Raw genomic sequence first — 25,227 nt, forward strand, 5'->3', positions numbered from 1 at the left:
TTAAAAAATGGGCATAGGATCTAAAAAGACATTTTTCCAAAGAATACATACAGACAGCCAACAGGCACATGAAAAGATGTTCAACATCACTAATTATTAGAGAAATGCAAATCAAAACCACAATGAGCTATCACTTCATGCCTGTCAAGTGTGGCTATTATTAAAAAGACAAGAAATAAGTTTTAGAGAGGATGTGGAAAAAAAAGAAACCCTCATACACTGCTGGTGGGGGTGCAAATTGGTGCAGCCACTATGGAAAACAGTATGGAGATTCCTCAAAGAACTAAAAATAGAACTTCCATATGATCCAGTTATACCACTCCTGGGTATTTATCCCAAGAACACAAAAACACTAATTTGAAAAGCTATATTCCCCACTATGTTCATTGCAGCATGATTCACAATAGCCAAGACTTGGAAACAACCAAAGTGCCCATTGATGGATGAATGGATAAAGAAGACGTGATATATATACACAGTGGAATACTACTCAGCCATAAAGAGATAAAATCTTGCCATTTGCAACAACATGGATGGAGCTTGAGGGCACCATGATAAGTGAAATAAAATAGATAGAGAAAGACAAATACCATATGATTTCACTAATATGTGGAAGATGAACAAACACATAGATACAGTGAAAAGATTCATGGTTACCAGAAGGGAAGGAGGATAGGGGGAGGGCAAAATGGGTAAAGGGGGACATCTGTACAGTGACAGATAGAAACTAGATCTTTGGTGGTGAACACGATGCAGTGTATACAGAAGTAGAAATATAAGGATGTACACCTGAAATTTACATAATGTTATAAATCAACGCTACCTCAATTTAAAAAAAAAGAAATGCACTGACTCTTAAAGTACGCATGAATTTCTTTTCCTTTAAAACTTGTTCCATGAAGAGTAGTTGAAGAAACTGAGGGTCTTTTGCTTGCAGCCTCAAAGACTTGAAGTGTCATGATGAAGTTCAGAAGGGAAATCCAGGACTGAGGGCTGGAAAGTAGAGGGCTTCCTGACCACTAGAGCTGTCCAAAGAGAGAACTGGCTCTCATGAAGCCTTGGGTTTGCTGTCTCTAGAGATGTGCAGGCAAGAAGAAACTCATGGCATGCATTTGCTGGTTCCCTTCTCCCAGCCAGGGTTACCCTCATTACAGCTGCCATGAGCATCGACACAAAAGGCAAATACACCCCTAAATTCAGCTTCTCAAACAGGGACCTCTACTTCCAGGCCACAGGTGGATCTTCGAAGGGCCTCAAGGCTCAAAAAGTCTCCAGAGCTAACTCCCACGTCTGGTTTCTGTTCAGCCAGGGATGGCTGGACTAAAGCTGCAGGAACTGTCCTCATCTCCCACACCGAGCCATGGCACACATGGTGAAATGAGTATGTCAGGGCCAGCCTTCACTGAGACACTAACTCTGTCATATCTTATCCTGTTTGCATCAGCCAACGGCCAAATGTAAGACTCCCAGACTGCCCAGTTATCTTCTACCACACAAGCATCCCATAATATTCTGCCCTTCCTTGCCCTTGACTGAGCCTCCCTGATCATGCCGCTACCTCCCAACCCTGCCCACTGTGTCCCCTGGAACTCTTCCTGCATAATCAGCAAACTCCTCAAACATTCCCTGCATCACCTGGTCTGAAGTGAAATCCTGTGTTCCCTGAGGACTCTGGCTCCCTGAAGCCCTCTGCAGGAGGCACCAGTTTGCTTCTTCTCTTCTCTCTTATCTGGACCCACTGGATTAGCAGGTGGATTTGGGAGTTCCTTCTCTCCATGGCCACTTCAGATCAGTGGGGCCCCACCCTCTTGCCTAAGCCTTCTCTTTGAGCCTGTGCCATTTGGTCATCCCACCCCTCCCATCCTTTCCCTGCTGTCCACTGACATCCTCCTGGGAACAGAGATGGGTGGTTCACCCATCATATGCCCGCTTAGTCCAAGTATGACCATCACCCTAGTTTGGTTTAGGTTATCAGATCCTCCCAGATCTCTGAGTTCCTCATCTCTAGCTACCTCCTCTCCTCCATTCCCTCTCTACAAATCTCTCTGTCACACTCTGGCCCTTTTAATAAGAGAAACTACTCAACATCCCCAAATCACTTATTCCTGCATTCACTCCCAGACTATAACCTGCTCTCCCTCCAATTTATTTTTTCAATAAGCTACTACTTTGATATCATCATAATCCCTAATCCCTGTTCAGCTGGCTTCAGGTAGAACCAAGACCCCTCCTCAATTTCCCCTCCTCAAGACCAGTCCTCAAGGAGTGAAGGAGAGTGGTTTGGTGCAGAAGAAGGTGAGTGTGTTTCTCATTTGGGGAAGTGGAAAGGGGTTCCCATCTAACAGCAAAAGGGATTTTTTAAAACACCTATTGGACCATGTCTCCTCCAATATTATTCATTCAGTCTATTGAACAAATAGTCATTGTGTACTCACTGTCTCTTAGGGAGTATTCTAAGTGTTGAGATTCATCAGTGAAAATCCCTCCCCTTGTGCAGCTTTTATTTTAGAAGGAAGATCAAATAAATAAAAACATGACAAATGAACTAATTTCATAGTTTCATGAAAATATTTCATGTTGGAAGATGATGAGCGAAAGGAGGGTCCTGACTGGGACAAATTGCAGGCTTCAAGTGTGATTAGAGAAGGTGATATGAGCACAGACTTGACGGAGGGGGGGAGTTGTGCTGCACTGACATATCGGAAAAGTAGATGTCCCAAAGACTCCAGGACCATGTTGGAGAACACGAAGGTGTCCCAAGTGGCCACAGCGTCAGGAAGGGCCTCATCGGCCATGGCGAGGACTTGGGTTTCTGTTCTGAGTGAAATGGGGAGTTGAGTCAATGGGAAATTTTGTGCAGAGAAGTGACACTCCCCAGCTTAGGTTTTCAAAGGACCTCTGGCTGCTGTGCTGACAACAGAGGGAAGGGTGGGAACAGGGAGGAAGCAGAGAGATTGAGTAGAGGCAGTGACAGGCGTCCAGAGAGAAGTGACACTGACTTGGATTTGGATGGCAGCAGTGCAGATGGTGAGAAGAGGGGTTGAGTCTGGGGCACCTTGTGCATGTAGGTCAAAGGCATGGCCTGAGGGATAAGAAGGGTAAGAAATGTCACAAGAGAAGAAGTATCAAGAATGACTCTGAGGCTCAGTCCTCTGCGGCTGCCTATAATTCTCAAAGGCAGGCTGCCCAGTGTGATACAGTGGAAGATCCTCAACAGAGCATAGAGGGCCATGTGTGATCTGGCACTAGCTCACCTCTCCTGCAGCCACAGCGGCCTTACTTCATTTGCTCGACTAAGCTGTTCGTGCCTGGGGCCTCACTCTTTCTGCTTGCCCTTTCTTTGGCCTCCTTCCCCCCACCTGAACTTAGCTATTTTTTAATTAACCTTCAAGTCTCCTCTTAATTGTTACTTCCTCCAAGACACGTCTCCTGAGCCCTCAATCTAAATGAGGTGTCTCCTGTCATACTTCCCCAGGCCACCTTCACTTAACGTCATAGCACATATTTCCAACTGAATTACCTACTTGGAAAAGGGAGTTTAGGTTTGATGATCGCCGCTCCCACTGGACAGATGTTCTGTGAGAGCAAGGATGGTTCTTCCTTGGTCATAACCACGAAGGTGGCATCCAAAACTGTGTCAGCTACACAGTAGATGCTCAATAAATACTGTTTTGTTGTTCAGTACATGGATGAGGAGGGTCAAAATATTTCAACCGAAATCATCCATTTATCAACAATCTTTAATGGAGCTCCACTCTGTGCCAGCCCTGAGTGGCAGGCCTTGGAATCAGGAATTGATAAGACCCAGGTGCCAGGCCCTTGCAGTACAATAGGGAGGCAATTAGCATAAGTGGTGGAACAACGAAAAGCATGGAGGAGGCTCCTGATCCAGGTGAAGCCATCAGAAAGTCTCCCGAGATAGGTGACGTCTGAGAGGAGACAAAACCCTGGGTAGGAGTTAACAGGGAGGGGACTGCAGATGGAAAGGATGCTCCTAGCAGTAGCAGGGGCAGGTGCAAGGCTTGGAGGCAACAGGCCATAAAAATCCTGCCTAATTCCTCATGGAAAGGGTGAGTGGGAGGCTGACTGCAAATCAGCTGCCAGAATCACAAGGGAATCCTTGATTGAACAACATGGTGCCCCCTAATTCATTCATCCAAAGCCCTTTGGCACAGCATTTGAGGACTTGGTGATATTAACCCAGCCTCCTGTCCAGCTCTATCTGGAGCCACTCCCTGCCCCAGACCACTCAGTTTTCAAGCTAAAACATCTGACACCTCAAAACTGGGTGAGGGATGCCACCCTCTGACTCTCAATCTTTCCTGAATTTTCTGAGAGCAAATTAGATTCTGCCTCAGATCATCTCCCATATCACCTTGCATGACCTCTACAGCCTCAGTTTCCCCATCTCAGAAGGTGGATGTGGATAGGACTTGCCTCAGTTTCTGTGAAGATTAAGTGAAACCATGTAAGGTCCTCAGCAGAGGCCTCGGCATGAGCAAGAGCTCATACATGCTCATCACAATCACACTGTCCAGCAACGTGTGTCTGTTCCTACCACGAGGCTTTAGCAATTCAAAGGAAAGGTCTGGTGTCCATCACTTCTGAGTCCCTAATATATAGCACCCCACCTGGCACACCAGTATTGATTACAGTTTGATGAGTGAATACATAAATAACAAAAGAAAGAATGAATGGAGGAGAGTGAAGCAGGTCTTTGGTAGAAAGATTTCCTCTCAAAGAAGAGCTGGCTGCTGACCCAGAAGATGGGACTTTTCAGAACAGGATCCCACTAACACCATGTCTTAATCTATCAAGATCATGGACCCAAATGCTTTCTAGGCAGAGGAGTGGGAGCAGAGCTCAGCATTTCAGAACATAAACCATTACTTCCTGTGGCAGCAAAGATCCCTAAGCCCATGACTGGCTTAGTCTCAAAGTGAGAGAACAAATGGATGACAACGCTTATAGGAAGTCTGGGATCCTTTGCCTCAACATCCAAAACTATCACACTGAGGCTTAAAAGTCCTCTAGGGCATCTTGGCAGGAGCATAGTGCGTGCAAACCCAGGCTTCAGAAAGATCACAAGAAAGAATGGCCATAAAGAATGATGCCCAGTTCGAACTGAACCTGTAGAAAGAGACAGCCTGTTGTTTCTACAATAAACAGCCCTCTTGCAGTCACTTGAGAATTTTACATTCCTTTTTCAGATAAGCCAAGTAACGACTCTCAGTCATCCATTATTACTTCTGCTTGTGCATCTCCAGGGGTTGACTAGTCAGGAACTGACCCAGACACACCAGTTCTGGGAGAATCGGAGACGCGTAAAAATTGGCGTGACCTTAGAGATCCTCCAACCTGATCTAATACCATGCAGCCCAGCTCTGGCTCAGATCAGTGGTGTTACCTTGGATAAGTTACATGCCCTTTGTGGCTCTTGGTTCCTTCCACTACACAGTGGAGACAGAATCATAGTCCTGACTTCACGGAGTTGTTTTAAGAATTAAATGAAGTAATAAACATAAAGCCTCAAAGAGTACCACGCTCAGGGTTCAATAAACGCCAGCTGCTCCTATATTTACTGTTGTCATTCCAATGGTTTTCAAATAGGTGCGATGATGTCCTCATGTTCTGAGGAGCAGCCTCAGAGGTTGCACCCCATGAAATGTCAACTGAGATAGTTCCACTTTTTCCTTTTATATATCAGGCTTTCCTGTAAGGCTTATTCTGAGGAAAGGAAGCCAAAAAACAACATTTGAAGATTTCTGATCTAATCTATCACCACTTTCTTCTTGCCAAATGCATAGCTTTCCTGAACTCTCAACCATCTTAACCCCAACTTCTTCAGAGTGAGGACACTCATGACCTCTCAAAGAAAACATGGCCATTGAAGACAAATGCATTAGAAAACATTTCCTGATATTGAGTCCTTAAAATCTTCCTTCCTTTCACTCCCAGGGTCTTAGTTCTGGTCTTTGGAGAAACTAAGAGCGAGTCTAATTGATTTACCTGAGAGACCATTAGTGATCAGAAAATTGTGATCACAAAGCTCTGAATCCTCTAGTTCATTCAACAACTTCTTGTTGGGCATAGCTGCAGCTGGATTTGCCAAACTTAGAGCACTCAAGTTTGTCATCACACTGCCAGGTGTCCTGGACTTGACACATGGAAGGGAATGCAGAGCCCAGAGGTCTGACTGGAGCAGAGAGGAACAAGCAATGTCCAGGCTCCCTCTGGCACCAGGGCTGGACAATGCACGCCAAGAGTCAAGCAGATCTTTCTCAAGCTCCATCTGAACTAATGTACCTTGTGAAATCACAGCAACAAAAGCAAAGAGTGTGTCTCTGAACTTCCTCAATTCTTGACTCCCCAGTAAGGTTGCCAAGTGTTTGTGGATAGGGGCCCTGGATGTGTGTTTTGAAAGTGAGGCAACATGTCTTCTGAGAAAGAATGTGGGCTTAGAAGTGATACAGACCTGGAATGGGACCCTGGACACTTCACAGTATCCTGCATGACTTCAGGTAAGATATTTTGCTTTGTTTTTGGTTGATGTTTGCTCATGTGTAAAATGAGAAAGATAATATCCACTTCTCCGGGATAATTAAATGAAATGATGTAGATAAAATGCCTGGCTCAATCCCTAGGATACAGCAGGGGCTACGCACAAGTTGGCTCATTTATTGTTCTTTTTTTCCTTTTTCTTTTTTGTTTTAATTCCCCAGTATTTGACATAATATAGGCCGCATATTACCAATCGGGTATGTGCATGATGAAAGGAAGAATGAGTGAATATGTGGATAGATGGATGGACAAACTCTCAAAGGAGGTATTTCTGTGGCCCCTACAGGCATCCCTTTCTTCAGGCTAAGATAAGCAAAATGGAGGCAGCAATGCAAAGCATGCACAAGAATATATATGCTCTGCAGTGAGCCAGATGCAGGCTTAAATCCTGATTTACAACTCACCAGTACTAGTGCTCCCTTAGGCAAATTGTGTAACAACCTTAAGGATGATGATGATAAATAATAAACATATAGCTAAAATTTATCAAGAATAATACACACACACATAATTTTTTGTTCACAAAAACTCTAGGTGATAGATGCTTTTATTACCTATGTTTTTCAGATGTGGAGAGATGAAGTAACTTGTCCAGGACCATATTTCTCTAAGGTCTTGGGGTCAGGGCTTAAACTCGGGCACACGGACATCACAAGCCAAATCCTAGCCCCTGAGGAAATCTTTGAATCTCCTCTGTGTCCTCATCTGAGAAGTTTCCTCATTCACACGATAATTCAAAGATGTAAACTAAAACATCCTACATGAAGTATTTAATATAAATAGTCATAAATGTTCTCCCCTTTCCTTCACCTAAGTCAATGTTCATATTTCCTTATTACACAAAGGAAGGCTGGGGGACAACCAGAACACAAGGCAACATACCACGCCCACTCTCTAACCAAATCCAACTTAGAACCACCTTACAATTCTACCCTCCTGATTGATGAGAAGAAGGCAACAAGGGGAAAAGAGCCATTCCCCAAGAAACATTCTTTGGAACACTAGCACCACACATCCGTGTTCATGCACACACACACACACACACACACACACACACATCTGTTTTACAATAAATAGAGAAATAATGCTGCAGGGAAAATCCCAAGAAAGGATATGGCAGGCTGCCAGTGAGGAACTAATGTTCCATTAAACACACTTTGGGATATTTTGCTTGTAAGAGAGAAAAGGCCTTGATTAGGAATGAGGAAATGCAAGATCCTGAGAGGATTCTTCCACCACCGAGCTGTCTACATATGGACGAGGCAAAGTCCCCTTTCTCTGTGCCCAGTTCTCTTATTCATGTGTGAAGTGCAGTGAACTGTGTGGTATATAAGCTCATTCCAGAAACACCACACTGCAGGCCCATCTACTCGTCACAGCCGTCCCCTTGGGAACCTCATGGGGCCTGCTCTCCACTGGGTAAATCCATGGTTTTCACATCCAGAGTCCCTGCAATGTGACCTGCTTACCTCCCCGGGGTCATCACTCACCACATGCCCTGCTTCACCTAGGGTGACCAATTCATTGCAATTTGCCTGGGAATTCCCTAGTTTAAGCACCGGAAATCCTACATCCCAGAAACCCTCTCAACTCTGAGCAAATCTGGGCAGAATCTACACAAAACTCTGTCACTCAACCTACAAGTCATGCCCTTTTGTGTGTTTCAAAACTCTGTTTCCTTTACACAAAACCAGGACACATCACCTGTTATGGGTTGAATTGTCGTCCCCCTGACAAAAGGTATGTTGAAATCCTAACTCCCAGTATTTCAGACTGTGACCTTATTTGGAAATAGGGAATAGAGGTATTCAAGTTAAAATGAGGTCATTAGGATGGGCCCTAATCCAATATGACTGATATTCTTATAAAAAGGAGAAATTTCAACACAGAGACAGATGCACACAAGGGAAGAGGATGTGAAGAGACACAGGGAGAATGTCACATGAAGATGAAAGAAGCAGAGATTGGAGGGACGCATCTACAAGCCAAGGACCACCAAAGAGTATCAGAAAACCACCAGAAGCCAGGAGAGTGGCCTGGAACAGATTCTCCCTCAAGCCCTCAGAGGGCACAAACTCTGCCAGCACATTGATTTCAGACCTTTGGACTCCAGGCCTGTGAGACAATAAAATTCTGTTGCGTAAGCAAGCCACCCAGTTTTGGCACTGTGTTATGACAGCCCTCGGAAACTAATACACTGCCAATTCCTGCACACTTAGGACAGATATTTTGGATTAGCAAAGTATTCTTTCCTGCTGATCCTGAATGGGACCTTGGACTTCTTGACATTATATTCCAGGTACCCCCCATATTGGAGGAGGAAATATGCAGCCCCTCTTCCACGTTTGTCATCTGCAATCTCTCCTTATCTATTCCTTCCATTCAACTAACACTTAATGAGCAACTATGATGAGCCCGGCAGTTACAGACACCTGAGTGATACTGGTGAACAAACCAGGCACCACTCCCTCCAGGAGCTTACAGTCCATTGGAGTATGAGAGGGAGGCAGACAATAACCAAAAACACATAAAGCAGAGCAAAGTGTTAGTGTTCATGGGGCTGGGGAGAACCAGCAGGGGGACTGCAGTTTTGCAAGGGTGGTCAGGGCAGCTGTTTTAAGTTGGTTTTCTTGATAAACAGACTCTGAGTGGGAGGCGTGCATGCAGGACATTGACTGGGGAGTGATCTCAGGAACACCGCTCATGGGGGAATAAGGAATGAAGGCCTGGAGAGAGGGAGAAAATGGACTGTGATGTAATTGCAGTCATAGATTCAATTAATCCATGGGGATCCCTGAACCTGGGATGGTCCATCAGAGATGTCCCTAATCAAGGCAAGGGGACAGGCTTTTGTATCACTCATCAACCAGTCATTGAACATCAAAAGCCCCTGGGGAGAGGGCATATAATTTTGAGCAAGGTGGAGTTCTTCCACTGAGGGACAATCCCTAAGAGGGATTCAGCTGTGGGCACTCAGCAGCCTATAACAATGCACAGTGTTGGAGAGAACCTGGGCAACATTTCACAGCATCCACTACAGTAGTGGATTTTGAGCAGTGACTTGAAAGAGTTAAGGGGAGAAAATTCCAGGCAATGGGAACAGCTAAGGTAGGATCATGCCAGGCGTAATCAAGGAACTACAAAGAGACCATGGTGGCAGGAGTTGAGTGAACAAGGAGTAGAGTAAGCATCCATTGTAGGGACTTTGGTTTTATTCATAGTAAATTGGAGAGCTACTGGAGGGGTGGAACAGAGGAGCGTCACAGTCTGACTTACGCTTTAGAAAGACTGTCTGGCTTCTATGTTGTGAGGGGACTAGAGATAGGCAAGAAGAGCATCAGGGAGATCAGAGAGTGGAGATTATTATACAAATCCAGTTGGGACAAGATGATGGTTCAGACCAGGGTATTAGCTATAGAGGTGAGAGATGCCATATTCTAGACATATTTTGAAGGTAGAGGCAATAGCATTTCCAGCTGCAGTGACATGAAGTGTGAGACAGAGAAGTCAAGAATTGCTGTAAGATGTTGACCTCAACAACCAGAAGGATGGAGTTGTCATGAACTGAGATGGGGTTGTTGATGGAAGAGATTTGAGAGGGTGGGACATCAGGTTTTTGGTTTAGATACATTGACTTTAAAATGCTTTTTAGACAGAAAAATGATAATTAGACAAATTCCTACTGGGAAGTCTGAAGTTTGGAAGAGAAAAGGAGCCAACTACATAAATTGAGAAGCCAATGGCACAGAAATGGTATCTGAACCCATGGGAGAGGGTGATCCAGGAAGTGAATGTAGATAGAGAAACATTGACAGTTTGACTGACTAAAGACTGAGATATTGAATGGGATGCATGGTTTAAAAAGGTAGGATAACTTCGCCTTAAATATCAAGAGCTACACATAGTCTTCTATCTGCAGTTTACTCCTCGTATTCAGTAACTACAGCTCAGCTGACGGACCCTGGGCCCCTCCTGGGACCGAAATATCCATTCATCTTCTCTCCTCCCGCTCTCCCTCCCCTTTGTCTCTAAACACTTGAGTCTAAAGATTTATCTCAGCTGGGGTGCCTAGAGACAGGAAGAAATCCCATTTCGGCATCCGTGCCTATGCCTAATCCTTATTGCTCAATCTGTTTTCTCAATACTCTGCGCTAGGAGAGTATTAGGAACTTTCCCAGCTATAAATAAAGCACATTGGTTCCATTTCATTACTGTTTCTTATGGTTTTATAGCTCACTATGTCATGGGAAGGGAGAAATCAGTGGTGGGATTTGAGCTTTATACAAACCACAGAAACTACTCATCAATAGGATTTGGAGTGCAATAAGAAACCTCTTTGTCATGCTGCTCGGTAAACCTCTCCATCAGCACTACCCAGTTGATACAAGTAACCTCACCCAATAACTATAAAAGCAAGTATGTGAGTGCCAACTATCTTCCAGGCAGTCATTGCCTCTCTCTGCTGCAATTCATTCTCCACACTTAGCCAAATGATATTCTAGCTCAAATCTGATCATGCCCCTACTTAAAACATTCCATACTCACCCCACCTGTACCATCCCTAGAAGAGGAAGTTCATATTCCTTGGTATGCTCTACTACCTCCCCTAGGAGCTTTCTCTGTATCCCTCCCACCCCAGCAGCATCAACTCTGAGAAGGCATCAAGGGGCAAATGACTATGCCCATTAGCTCTACTTTGCTGGATTATATTTAATAGTAAAATCTAGTTCACGTGTCAGCTTTCCCTAGGATATGGTGAGATTTTCCTATGCAGGATCAGCTCACACCCATATTTGCTCACCTGGCTCTCTGCTCCTTGCTCTCACCATACAGACACACTGCTCTGAGGAAGGCTAGCCTTGACCACCTGAGGCCAAATTCAATATACTTTTGCATCATCATACCCTTTGCTGCCTCTGCAACACCTGACCTTAGGGATGCTCCCTCCTCAGGTAATCACGTGTCTTGGCTTCTGCGATCTCTTCTCTCTCATGATGCTCTAGCACCTCCCCAACAGCTCTAGCCCAAACACATATGTGTTTCTCTACCTTCATAAGTATTTAAATTGTGATTTCTCTCTTGGAGTCTGGCCTCACCAACAGAATAAAGAACACTTTCACAATAGTGGTTTTGGAGATAAACAGCCTTGAACTCAAACCCCAACTCTGCCACAGGATGGCTGGGTGTCCTTGGGCCTCTGTTTACCCATCTGTAAAATGAAAGTAATATCTAGCTCATAGAGCTGTCAACAGCACCAAGTGAGTTGATAGCATAAAGGTCCTGACACATAGTCTGAGCTCACAAAGTGCCACAAGTCACTGAACAATTTCAGCCAGGCTCAATTACACCCACGAGTTGATGATTCCCTGCCAGATTCCCGCCTGTACTCTGGACTCAGATACTACATTCCCTCCAGACCTCTAGACTCATATCATCTTCTCCAGCTGCCTGGTCCTCCTCCCCCTCAGTTTTATCTATTAATTCACCCAAGGGAACAGCTGACTACCATTGCAGCCTTTCTCTCCCTCAACATTATGTAAAAACACCAATTCTTCCTATTCCGTTGCCTCAACATTTCTCAGCTATTCTGCCTCTGAGCTATCCCCACCACTTTCATTAGTTTCCCCCACCTCACTTGTCATCCTCTTTGCTTCCTAAGTGTCATTTCTACAATACACATAATCAAGTAACTCCCTTACTTAAATTTTTTCATAGCCCCCCTTTATGTATAAGGCACAGTCTCAGCTCCAGGACACAACAAATCCACCCTTCATGATCAATCTCCTTGCAACATGGCTAGTCCCATCCCTCTCACTCTATCAAAGCATCACCTTTAGCAGCACTCCTGAGCACTGGGGCATTTCCCAGGAGATACCATGCTCTTTTTCTTTTCCAGGACATGTTTCATTTCCAGGAAAACAACATTTCCTTTTTACGTGTTGTTCTCAATGCCCAAGATTCCCTTGCAGCCTTTATCTGACTAGTAAACTTCTTTCCCAGGTAACCTATCCTGATGCCTCCCAGGTGAGGGGAGAGCATCCTGTGGCTCCTCAGCACCTTGTCCATGCTTTGGCTGCTCCATTTCTGACATCACTTTGTTGATTTACATCCCTATCTCCCCTGGTACGTTGGGAACAACTTGAGTTCATGGCTCTGTCTTTCTCATTGTTCTGCCCAGTATTCCTAGCACAGAGCTAATAAGAGCAAGAGCTCAACGTCTCCTGAATGAGTAAATTAATGACAGTTTATGAATAAACAAGTAAAGGAACCAGACATGACCCTGGGTCTGTTTTAAAAGGGGCAATACGTATGGGAATTCCATGGAAGTAACACCACACATTCTTTCTTGAGGAGGAGAATGTTAGAGCAAGCTTTAATGGATGATAAGAAGGGGGAACAACTGATCATCTCTGAGGATTCTATTTAGGGAAAGATCTTTTTGCAAGGAGTTGTGAATATATTCAGTTAAGAAAGCACCTCTGGGGTCTGCTAGTCACTGGCTTGGAGGATTCAATTCCCATTTCGTCACCCTCTCATTATTCAAAGAGGAGATCCAGGCAGGTGCCAGAGAGTCAAGAACAAGTGTCTGAGGATGATTTCCCCCTGGAAGTAGTGCTCTGTAGTTTCGTTGTTTGCAGAAGTATGTAGTGTTTAAGGAGGAAGGGAAAAAGAAACACAACACCTGAACACCCTTGTCTGGCCCAAGAGGAAACAAAGCATGCCTGGTGGGGTAGAGAGAGAATATCTGGAAACTGGAGTCCAGGCATCCCCCAAAGAACCCCGCCATCTGGCCACATGAAGAATGTCCGACTTGAGCCAGACATTGAACTCACGTTAGCCTCTGCTTCCTCTATGATTTAGGAATAATACTATGTTCCTTGTAGAATTGCGTGATGACATGAGATTATTGTAAATACAGAATTTAAAAATTTTCTTCTCCAAGGAAATTCTGGTTGTGTCTAGTGGGTTGAGACCTAGAATTTAGAGATGGTTTCATTAAATGGAACGAAAGAGATTTTTTTCAAAGAAAGCATGGAATTTCACCAATTTGAGAAACACAAAGCATGCTGGTGAAAGTAAAAATCTGCCTACTTCTAGGAAGAACAGCAGAGGGCCAGCCTTTCAATGGTGTCTTCCCTTTTCCCAAAAGTTCCTAAACAATAACTTCAGCTCCCTGAATGTCAATTCCTGGGGATCTGCGGAGTCATGGAGACTAAGCATCAGCCAGATGAGAGATTTTCAGGTTTTTGCTGTTCACAAAATTTGCTCTTACTCGAAAGGTGGAGATCTAATGCCTGAGGCCTGAAGTTGCTTAATCAGTGAGGGGCTTATGAGGAAGTGGAGCAGAGAAGATTTGGGAATAAGTGAGGACTGTTCAGCTGAAGATCATTTCCTCCCTCCACTTGTCAGATGATAAAAGTGCTTGGGCACACAGAGTATTCATCTTCATCAACATTACCAGGGACTGAGAAGCAAGACAAGCAGCAAAATTCATTCATTTTCAGGGTATATTGTTTATATTACCAAGAGTGAAGCACTTCTTAATCAAGAAAAAAATTCCATGATGACTTCTAAATAATGAAATGCATTCTAGTATTAAAAATTAAAACAATTAAAATGTCAAAAAAATTGAACACTGGTTAAATAAATTATGATAGAATCCTAGGATGGAATTCTTTGCAGCTGTTAAACATGTTGTAAGGGAACTAACAGGATTATGGAAAATGTTCCCAACATGGAAAGGGGGGAAAAAAAGAAAACAAATTAGTATATTACATTTTTGTAAAGTAAAACAGATTCACATGTAAAATAGTGTCTATCTACTGAAAAAAGTAAGACAGAGAGAGTTCTGATTATAAAATTAATACGTGTATTGCATAAAATAAGGAAAAGTGTAAAAATGAAACTATCACCATAATTCTTTCACTAGGCAAAAACTATTTTATGTTTGTGTGCAATTAAAAGTTTAAAATCAGTACATTTGATAAAATAAGTTTAAAATTACTTTTGAGCAATAATTAACAACTGATGGAAACAAAACAAGAGCACTGAAAGATGTCATTCTCTTACACCTTCCACTCTGACCCAAAATCCATTCAAAGAAACTTCTGGAAAAGAAGCATCCTGTGGTTTAGTACACCTCTGTTGACTGTATTTCACTATTGTCCTTAAAGCTATTATTTCTTTAGAAATGTATTGTATATTTGAAAGTTGCTAAGAAAGTAGATCTTAAATGGTCTCACCACACACACACACACACACACATACACACACACAGTATGGTGATTATTTGAGGTGATGGATGTGTTAATTAACCTTATTGTAACCCCTTCTCAATATATACGTACATCAAATCACCATGTTGTTGTACACCTTAAACTTACACAATGTTATATGTCAATCATATCTCAATAAAACTGGCAAAAAAAGTGTGTCATTTTCACTTTGTAAACCAAAATACCAGGTAAAGAACAGAAAGCAGGATTTCTCCCACTGAGGCCAATAGGAATCATGGGGTCCATTGATGGCATGAAGACTCCTTCCTGGGGCATTAGTAGCAGTAACTGTAAAGCACCTGCTTAAAATGTAGGAAGTCACACCCAGTTCAGAGCCCAACTGGATCAGTGGTCTGTTCCATCCCAGGCTCTAACCGGCTGAGGATGCTTGGTTCAGAGTTTCAGTTATAATCAATGAGATAGACAGGCTATAGTGAGCTTGGGCCATCTTGGCATTGCAGGGCCTGGACTTCTATTTAACTAGGTACTTTCAAATACTACTTTACTTATGTCTATTAAAGATCCTGCGAAACAAGTGAAGAAACTGAGATCCCAGAAGGTTAGTAACTTACCCATGGGCACCCCGCTAATGACAGAGGAAATGGAATTAGAACCAAGATCTACGCTTCTTAGATGGTAGATCTGTGTCCATGCTTCTCTCACACCGCCACCTTCAGGACCATATGCCCTTTCATTCTCCTTGAGAGGCCTGAGCAAGAACCACCTTTACAGCACAAAACCAGAAAGGACACATTACCCAGTGTCATTCTGCCCTGCCTTTGATTCCAACAGGTGGTAACTGGGCCCTGTGGGTGGTTCTGAGCTCACCGGAGGCATTTTAATCTCTGCAGGGCAACACTTGGCCCCCTGGAAACTGCTTTTTCTTTATAGACCTGCCGAGCATGTCCTCAGCCAGGGATTAAGAGGATAAAAGGCTGAAAGCAGCAGGCTTATGAAGTCACAGACTCAAGGGTAAAAGAAGGAAAAATGGGACAAGGCAATTGTTAACAGGAATGCGGATTTGCTAGAAAAATAATCCAGAATGCCCACCTACATAAGCACATGGTAACAGATGTCTGCCACTCTCCACAGGAATAATTATAACAATGCCATTTTATGGAGAAGGGGAGATCAGATTTTTATTAAAAAAATATTATGGAAGGGGCTGGCCCCATGGCCGAGTGGTTAAGTTCGCGCGCTCCGCTGCAGGCGGCCCAGTGTTTCGTTGGTTCGAATCCTGGGCGCGGATATGGCACTGCTCATCAAACCACGCTGAGGCAGCGTCCCACGTGCCACAACTAGAAGGACCCACAATGAAGAAGATACAACTATGTACCGGGGGGCTTTGGGGAGAAAAAGGAAAAAATAAAATCTTGAAAAAAAAAAGAAAACCTTTAAAAAAAATATTATGGAAATTTAGAGAAAAAAGGACTCACAAATCATTGAGCCTATCTCCTCTTCTTATGCTAGGTGGGCTCCTTGACTGCAAGTGACAAAAATCCCAAATCAAACTGATTTAAACAAATAAAAGGAATGTGTTGATTTTCACAAGTGGGAAGTCCTGGGACTCAAATGGTGTGTTAGATCCATGGCTCCCGTGGTGTGCAAATGGTTCCCACTGACCACTCATCAGGGCGCACACTTTGCCTTCACAAATGCAGTCCCTTCAAAGCCCTGATGATGCTCACCTGGTAGGTTCACCTCCACCTTGACCCCCAGCTCTACTGTGGTCTATCCTGTGCCCCGCAAAACTGAATTCAACGGAGCTCTCAGCTGTCTTTCACTCCTACTCCCTCTCAAAAGTGTGGTGGTGAATGAAAAGGATCTCACCATATTTTAATAAGAGAAGTGAAAAAAACGATTGTTTCTGACAGAACCAGACAAATCAATTAATTGATCTCTGGCAAGCAAAGATAATTGTATTTCTGAGTCTATTAAAGCACATCAGGGCTGGTTAGCTAATTTCACGGGGAGCTAGCTGTCGCTGGGCATCAGGAGGTGATGGGGAACATCAGGGCACAAACACAAGATGGCATTTTCTTTCAGGAATCATTTGACTTACGACTCAACCATTTTCACTCTGATTAGAGAAAAGGCAGGTGAGTTTGTTCAAAGGGCATTTCAATCCTAACATTTCTATGGGCATTCGAACTTTTACATCAGATCTCATAATACTGATCGCAGGTCCTTTTTGTGCAAATATTCTGAGGGCAGGACAGAATTTATCCATGAAAGCATCTAAAACCTCTGGGCAGAGAATATTCTAAGTGATATTATAGGCAAGGGGTGGAGGAAAGACAGGAGATGAATCTAAACATCAAACAATGAAAAACTTCACTCAGAAAGAAAATCAGCTTGATTCAGAGCCTTGTCTGAATTAAGATTTAAAATGAAGTTTGAATTCATTTTCAAGGACAAATGTTAGCTCCCTTTCAGCTAACAATATTAGAATTGAAGGCTCATACTCTCCTAAATAGGTGTAAATGAGTTATTAATATATTGATGACATACAAATATCCACATAGTGAGTTTTATAATTAGTTGTTCACTCAAGTATTTCCTTATGAGAAAATTATTGTAAATGAAATAAAATCTTCCCTTCTGCTTCCTGACTCCCAGAACCCATGCTGGAATGCTAACGCAGAATCTCTGTAAGTTCTTGAGCAGAAGGCATAAGAAAAGGAAGTTAAGATCCAGTCTGCTATCACGGAAGAGGAGATGTCACAATCCTATTATGAAAGAAGAGATCTGGGTTGTTCACATCTCCACAGTCACAGTCTAATAAAAGATCAGCTGGGATAGATTCTATAATCCCCTTATCTCTATCCACGCCCCCATTCTTTTGTGTGTATGTGTGTGAGGAAGATTGGCCCTGAGCTAAAATCTGTGGCCAATCTTCCTCTTTTTGCTTGAGGAAGACTGTTGCTGAACTAACATCTGTGTCAACCTTCCTCTATTTTATGTGGGATGCCACCACTATGTGGCTTGACGAAGGGCGCTAGGGTGGCACCCAGGATCCGAACCTGCAAACTCCAGGCTGCCAAAGTGGAGCACGGAAACTTAACCGTTACGTCACCCCGCTGGCCTATGCCCCCATTCTTATTCTTCGCTTCACTTTGGTCTTTTGGGCTCTGCTCCTGACACCACTGAGCCATTCCATTCCTGTCTTTCCAGGTCTTCTGCACAGCTGACTTCCACCCGTCTTTCAAGTGACAGCTCTGTTCTTATCTCCTCCCAGGACACCTTCTCTGACTCTGCCCACAAATTGGCTCCCTACTCTTGTTTTGCTTCACAGTACCCCAAACCTGTCTTTGTTACACAATGTATTGCACATCATGGTCATTTTCTATGTGTGTGTCTGCCTCCCTCACCAGCTGGTGAACACCTTGAGGGCAGAGTCTCTATCTTTCATCTTCCCGCTTATAGAGCCTAAGGCAATAACAACACCTGCTTACTAGTGTTTATAGTCATGAATGTGTGAGTGGTGACAGAATAAAACACAAGATACGCTTCAGGAATTGGGAAAAGAGGGATTTATAGGTAAGTATCAATATACAGAAATGGTTTGGAGAGGAGGTTACATATGAGCTGGAACTTGCATAGAGGAGAATTTTCAGGCAGATATTAAGAGGAGGAGGGTCAAGAACGGTCAGACCACAGATAATAAGATGAAAGAAGTTTGAGGTCAAACCATTCAGGCTTGGATCACAAGGCTGAGGAGAGAGAGCAGAAGGAAGCTGGAGGATTTTTAAACAGAGAAGTCCTTTTGGGTAACAGAGCCACGAGTACTGCTAAGGACAGACTGGAGACAAGAATTTACTAGTAGTACTGACAATTCAGATAGCATCTACTAGATACCAGGTGCCATACTAGCTGCTCTACATGTATTAATTAAAGTCATCAATGCTATAATCCTTCAGATTACTCCATGAGATAGACTTTGTCATCATTTCACGGGTGATAAAACAATGGCTCAGAGTGTTTTAAAGGGACACTCCCACATTAGAAGTGGCAGAGCCTGGCTTCAAACCCAGGCCAGGCTCCCCAGTGCTCCCTGCCCCTGCCTTGTTGTCAGGGTGAGTCACTGCTGAGCAAGGGTTGGGGGCGGGGACACACGACAATAACGACACACATACCGGACAATTCATGATGCTTGTTGACTGATTTGAAGAGATGATTTTCCTTTGAGAATTCACCTCAGTCAATATAGACTTTGGACAAATGCAAGCTGACATTTTACTCAAAGCAAATATCATGAAAAGGCAGAAAGCACTCTGGGACTAGAACAACCATCCACAAAATAAATGTGGTAGAAGCAAGTAACTCCCTAATCAAGGCAACTTCTCATGTACTATCTTGAGTTCTGTATCCATGTGGTTCCAATACAGCATCTTAGCTCACAACAAATCACGAGGAGGCGTATCCTTCTTTTGCAACCCCCCAACTCTAATTTCTACCATTCCAAGGACCCTGTGGAGCACATATTTAACCACACATCCTCACACCCCAAAATGGGCCAGCTTCTCCAAATCCTACCTTCCTTTACCATCATAGGAAATCATCCAGTCTTTCATCCAGGCTCCACCTTGCCCACTAGGCTCAGATTTCAGCCATCACCTCCCCAGGGAGTGCTTGCTGGGTAAAGTAATTACATTTCATTATAAGCATGGCTCCTGTGGGATTCAGAGTGAAAAAATCCCCTTGAGCATCAGGGATCAGGCCTATCAGAAACTACTCTGGCATATGCAGAATCCTGGCTGGCATTGTGCCCAGCCTGTCCACAGCTCCCGCAGGCAGGATACAGGGGGCTGGGGACTATTAGCTTCAAGATCTTCTTGCTGATGGGACCATAGAGATCCTCGAACTGACTCCATCCCCTGAGAGGTCTGACTGCCTTCATCCAAACAATGCCCTAGGCTGTTCACGCAGGCAGCTACAATGAAGCCCACCCTCAAGCAGATTAATCACAAGATTATGCTCTCATCCATGTCAAAGTATGTGCCTAAACACACACTTCTTGACACCATGAAATGTTAGCATTAAGAGCTAGAAGGAAGCTGCGAGATTCCTCTTAGTTCTGCTGGACCCGTGGTCTCCAACAGTCAATAATTTCCATACCTTCCAGTAAAAACATTTTTGAGCATGCCACCCAGATATATGCATATTTATTTATAAATCATGTGCATGTAGAATTCTATTCATACAAAATATGCATTATAAATATAAAAAGAGGTCTTTTCAAAGATGAAGCAAGGAATATAACAATCTCCTTTTTAAAAATAATTATTTTTGTGTATTAATAGAACACTTAACCTTTCTGTTCTTACTAAAAATATATACATTACAGTGAGTCAATGTTCTGGTTTTAATTTAGCCTAATTCAATATTAGACTTCAGTGGGGCGTGTGACTGAAAAAATGCCTCCCCCAAACCATACGGATCTAGCAAGAAGATAAGAGTGTCAAAGCCTTGAGGAATAAGCCATGATTTCCACACTCATCCTTCAGCCTCCTTCACCAAGGGCACAGGGGTCTCTTCGAATTTTGGGTGCATCATTTAAAATGCCTTGCTAATTATGATGATTTCATGCAAGCATCAGTCAATATCTGGAGCCCAAAACACAGTAAGGAGGAGGTATATTATGAATAATTGTGGTTACAAATCCATCTATCAAATAGTTTTAAAATGAATTCTCATTTCTCAGTCCACCGATTGTTGGATCTGATGACCTTGTCACTCCATCTCAGCGTGAGTATCAACAGGCCTGAGAAGGAGAGTGTACATCTGGTTCTGTCATTTCCTGGTGCTTGCTATACCTTCATTATTAATATCATTTTCAGTTCATGATTTCCTTATGATGTTTATTTTTAAGCCACTTGCTGTTTTATGAGGGCTACTCTAGTTAAAACTAGAAAATAATTTATAGATGTATATAACCAGGCAGTCACAAACTATGATATTTTGCAATGCGAGGGTGACGTCGTCCATTTATTCGCGCTGTGGGACACCCTCTTTTCTTTTGACACCTGAGTTGCTAAAGGGAACTCATAACTGTACCATATGGATACAGCAAGGTTTACAGGGTCAGTCTGGATTCTAATTATTCATGAAGCTTGATTTCTTTCTTATTTTTGGTTAAAACAAATATAAACAGAAGTTCTGATATTTTCTTCCCACATCCTGATAGATATTTTGTGCACTCCTGGGGAGAATGCAGCACACTTCAGAGACCAGCCTAACATAACAGAAAACAATGCAAGATTTTGAGCAAGAAAGCCTTAGCCCCAGGTCCCCACTCCGCCACGTTAAAGCTGTGTACTGCTTTACTACGCTGATCCCAAGCTACCTGCCTGGCAAAATAAAGATAACACCGCTTACCTCTATAGTGGGTGACAAGGATCCAGAGATAATAAATAAACTATGACACACACATGAAACTATCAAAAATGCTTCCTTCTCTCGTAAATGTGGAACCTGCAAAGCAGAGTGGAGTAACATGCCAAAGAAACTCCAAGAAGCAGTAGCCACGCCAGGTCTCAGAAGGCCTGACCCCAAGCCCAAGATGTTTCTCACTATAGCACACAACTTCTGGTCAAGTGAGGTGGGGTGGACCAAGAGAGATGAAGCTTCCAAAGGATGCACAGAGCTGTACTTCATCAAAATCCAGCTCCAGAACCCCTAATGTGCCCTTTCCCGGAAACACAGAGCTGGTCCCAGAATCATTTCCCATTTCCCTCACTACCTAATTCGGGTCACCTAACAAATGACTCAGCCCCACTGAACTTCACCTTACCTGAGAAGGGGCCACAAATACATTTGAAGCATTAATTCCAGAACAATCTTTGTGAAATTAGAGACTAACCTTGAGTGACAGATTGCAAATATGTGCACAGATTATTCCTCTTCCATCAAGAGATGGTATCAATTTCTCCACCCTGATTCTAGACTATCTTTGCAACTTGCTTTGGCCAGTAAAAGGCGGTGAAAACAACTTTATGCAAATTCTGAGGCTTGGCAACAAGAAGTTTTGCGTGTTTCCACTCTCGCTCTTGGGGCCTAGCGACCATGTAAACAAGCCCAGGCGAGCCCACTGGAGGATGAGAGGCCACGGAGAAGAGAATCACAGCCTCCCCGCCCAGGGCTCCAGACCTCCAGCAAGCCCGGGTGAGCTCAGCCAAGCGTGGTCCAGTTCAGTAGACCTGCCCGCTGAGCCCAGCTCAAATTGCCTACCCTCAGAATCACAAGCTAAATTGATAGTTGTTGTTTTAGGCCACTAAGTTTTAGGATAGTTTGTTGTGCAATCAGTGAAGGCAAACTAATGGATAACCATTGCTTTGCACACTCATTCATTAACTCGGGCAATATCAGAAATGCAATTTCTATGAACTTCAGTTTCCTCATCTATAATATGGAGAAAGTAGTAGCAGCCATTCTGAGTAATTCTAGTCTGTGGTTAGAATACGTTATATAACCATTTCATATCTTTATTATTTACAGTGACCCTGAGAGGTAAGTCTGTCATGAGAACTTATTGAGACCATGCACGTAAAACGCCAAATTCAGAGACATCCTTAAAAACTGGAAGTAAATATACTTTAATTACATATTTAAAGAAGACAATGTAATTCTCAGGTTTTGAGAGATCTGGGCACAGGTTTTACAATATGTGTTTGGGGAAATGGCCCTTACGGATATCGGTCATACAGACACCTTTTTATCAGAGTTATCCAGACAACTTTCACTTCCACTAAATTCACTTTCCTTTAAAACTGACTGATAGATTTAATGGAAAGAGCAACTAAGAAGAGAGATGGTAGAAAAAATACAGGAGGAGGAGAGAAATGAGCATTTTCTAGTTTTTGTTAATATTTGGTTTATTTTCAAATGCACTAAAGGTTTGGATTTTCCACTTGGCAGGGAAAGTAAGGACAATCCTTTCATCATTAATCCAAAATTTCCTATAACCTGTCCTCACCACCTTCACTCCTTGCCAAGGAAAAAACAAAACAAAACAAAACAAACAAACATATATAGATATATAAAAAGAAATACAAATCGCGAAGCATACTCACCCTCTCTGAAAGAGATCCACATTATAAAATTTATGTAGCTCTACAGAAAACTCAACAGTTCCTTGTACTTCAGACATGATCTTTTTGGTTCATTACCTGAAAAACAAGAGAGAAATGAACAGCTTGAAATCACATCAGCCAGACACAGAGAGCCTGGTTTTCTACAACAGGAAGCCAAACAGTGCTAACTTAGAGGGACAAGGGTATCTGAGCAAAAGGACGATGATGTGTCCACCGATATCCCTCAGGGGCTCCTTTTATAGGAAAAGACACAGAGAGGTGAAGTGACTTGCTTAATGTCACACAGCTCATACTGAAAAGACTGGGACTTGGACCCAGATATCCTAAATCTAAAGCTCGGTTCGTCTACTGCTCTTCCTAACCTGCCAGTACCATGGAGGCCATAGCATCCCAGCTGTGAGCACATGCTTCACAGCCAAGGGAGCAAGAATCCCTGCTCTTCCACTTTTGCCTGTGGACCTTGAGCAGGTCCCTTAACTTCTCCCATCCTCAGTTTCCTCATCTGTAACATGAGGACTGATAATAGCATATAACTCTGATAGATGATGGGAAGATTAAATACATCTGCCACATAGAGCACTTTGCACAGTTCCTCATGTGTAGTGAATACTCAATAAGTAGTAGATTCTATTAATAATAATAAGTGAAAATGGTTCTATCATTTTTCAGTATAAACACAGTCTCTAAAGAGCTAAGGTGCCTGGACTGGCAAGGACAAGTGTGTTTTCTATTGAGCATGGGAAGCAGAGGGAGTGGGTGCTGTTGCCAAGCAGACACTGAACCCAAATTGATAGGTTGCTAATTCTCCAACCCGGGAGCACCTAGGGCCAATAATAAGAGGGCCGGGTGGGAAAGATGGGAGGGAACAAAACTAAAATCGTCCAAACAGGGTGAGAAACAAACCAAGAGAGACACTCAAGACAGGCTGGATCATCCAAGGATATAGAATCATCTAGATACCAGGAATTTGGAGGAAGGGAAAGAAACTGACTTTTATTGAGCACCTACCGAATTCTAGGTGCTGCATAATGTATTTTATGTAAGTTGTTTGATTTTGTCCAAGAAGAATTTTGAGATAAAAGTTTTTGCCCCAAATTGCAGATTAGGAAAAGAATCAGAAAGGCTCTAACCTGGAGCCACTTTCTGACTCTAGAACATTCTAGTGGTGTGGACGTTGGTAACTCTCCTCACTTTTTCCAAGCTTCAGTTTACCACCATGTGTAATGGGGATGAGACAAGCTACCTAGGGGGATTCTCGACAAGATAGAAGCTAATTACTTGCAATTGAGTGATTCTGGGGGAACTAGAAGGTTCTCAATAGGTGGTAACTGGCATAATCTTAGGGTGGGAGGGAGAATGAGAGAGAAGGAAGAGGGAAAATAAGGGGAGATTCAGTGTCTCCTAGCTAACAAGTGGTGATTGGCACTTAGGGCTCCTTTCAAAACCCCTCTTGTTTCTGCCCCTATGACGCCTTGGGGACCAGACCACCATCTCTGTGGTTCAGAGCCCAACCACATTGCAGCTGATGGGGTCATGCTGGGCCAGCTCCCACGAATAAGAGCACAAGGGATTAACTGTGTCTCAGCTCATGGCAAGGCTGCCATCCAGGAAAACCTTTCTGAAAATCCAGACTTCTGCATAGCAAATTAAAATGCAGCAGATCCTAAGACCCAACCTCTATACATTCTGCAAGACAGAACTTCAAGCTGAGAAGCCTGCAAAGTCCTGACTCACAAAATGTGCTGAAAACCCATTTCCCTAATGGGAAAGCCATTGAGGCGTGCCCTGGCCCTGCCCAACACATCGGAGCCAGTCAAGGTTGGAACATGCCACTCGATTTCAATTTCAAGGCATTTCCTATAAAAATCAGACAGAGGGACCAGCAAATAAAGTCACTCTGTGCTTCATTTCGATATCGCATTAAACAGAACAGCTGCATCTTCCCCACTTTCTCTTCGCCCCACTCAGTCTCAATCCTCAAAACACTGCAGAGCTGGCAAAGCCATCTGACTCCTTTCTTCTGGTTATCAGTTTCAGTAATCCCTGGATCCTCTCCAATCTCTAATCCCGGGTGGAGTTGATAGAAAGAGGGACCGAGGGAGACCAAGAACACCACATATTAACATTTGAGTGCACTACATGCCAAACACTGCTAGGGGGTTTCCACGCATCATACCATGCACTCCTCAAAATCTCTCTTAGGTGGGTAGTATTGACCTCGATTCACACACAGGTCCATGGATGCCATACAGAGTAAGAACACTGACCCAGGAGGCCAAACACTGGAAGAATGCTGG

The 25,227-nt window shown here is 43.4% G+C and overlaps 1 protein-coding gene across 7 annotated transcripts in view; it reads right to left on the reverse strand.

The window, feature by feature from the left end:
* FAM135B (family with sequence similarity 135 member B) overlaps window positions 1-25,227 on the reverse strand; it is a 284,079-nt gene that overhangs the window by 161,029 nt on the left and 97,823 nt on the right. For all 7 annotated transcript variants that reach the window (XR_002810524.2, XR_011421465.1, XM_001499583.5 and 4 more), the window contains exon 2: window positions 22,910-23,005. Coding sequence is in view for 4 of the 7 variants with exons in the window: in XM_001499583.5 (XP_001499633.1) it covers window positions 22,910-22,986 (77 nt within the window). In the remaining 3 variants the exon portion in view is untranslated. The remainder of the gene's footprint in view (window positions 1-22,909; window positions 23,006-25,227) is intronic.

Source organism: Equus caballus, chromosome 9 (genome assembly GCF_041296265.1).
Source record: "Equus caballus isolate H_3958 breed thoroughbred chromosome 9, TB-T2T, whole genome shotgun sequence".
Lineage (NCBI taxonomy): Eukaryota > Metazoa > Chordata > Mammalia > Perissodactyla > Equidae > Equus > Equus caballus.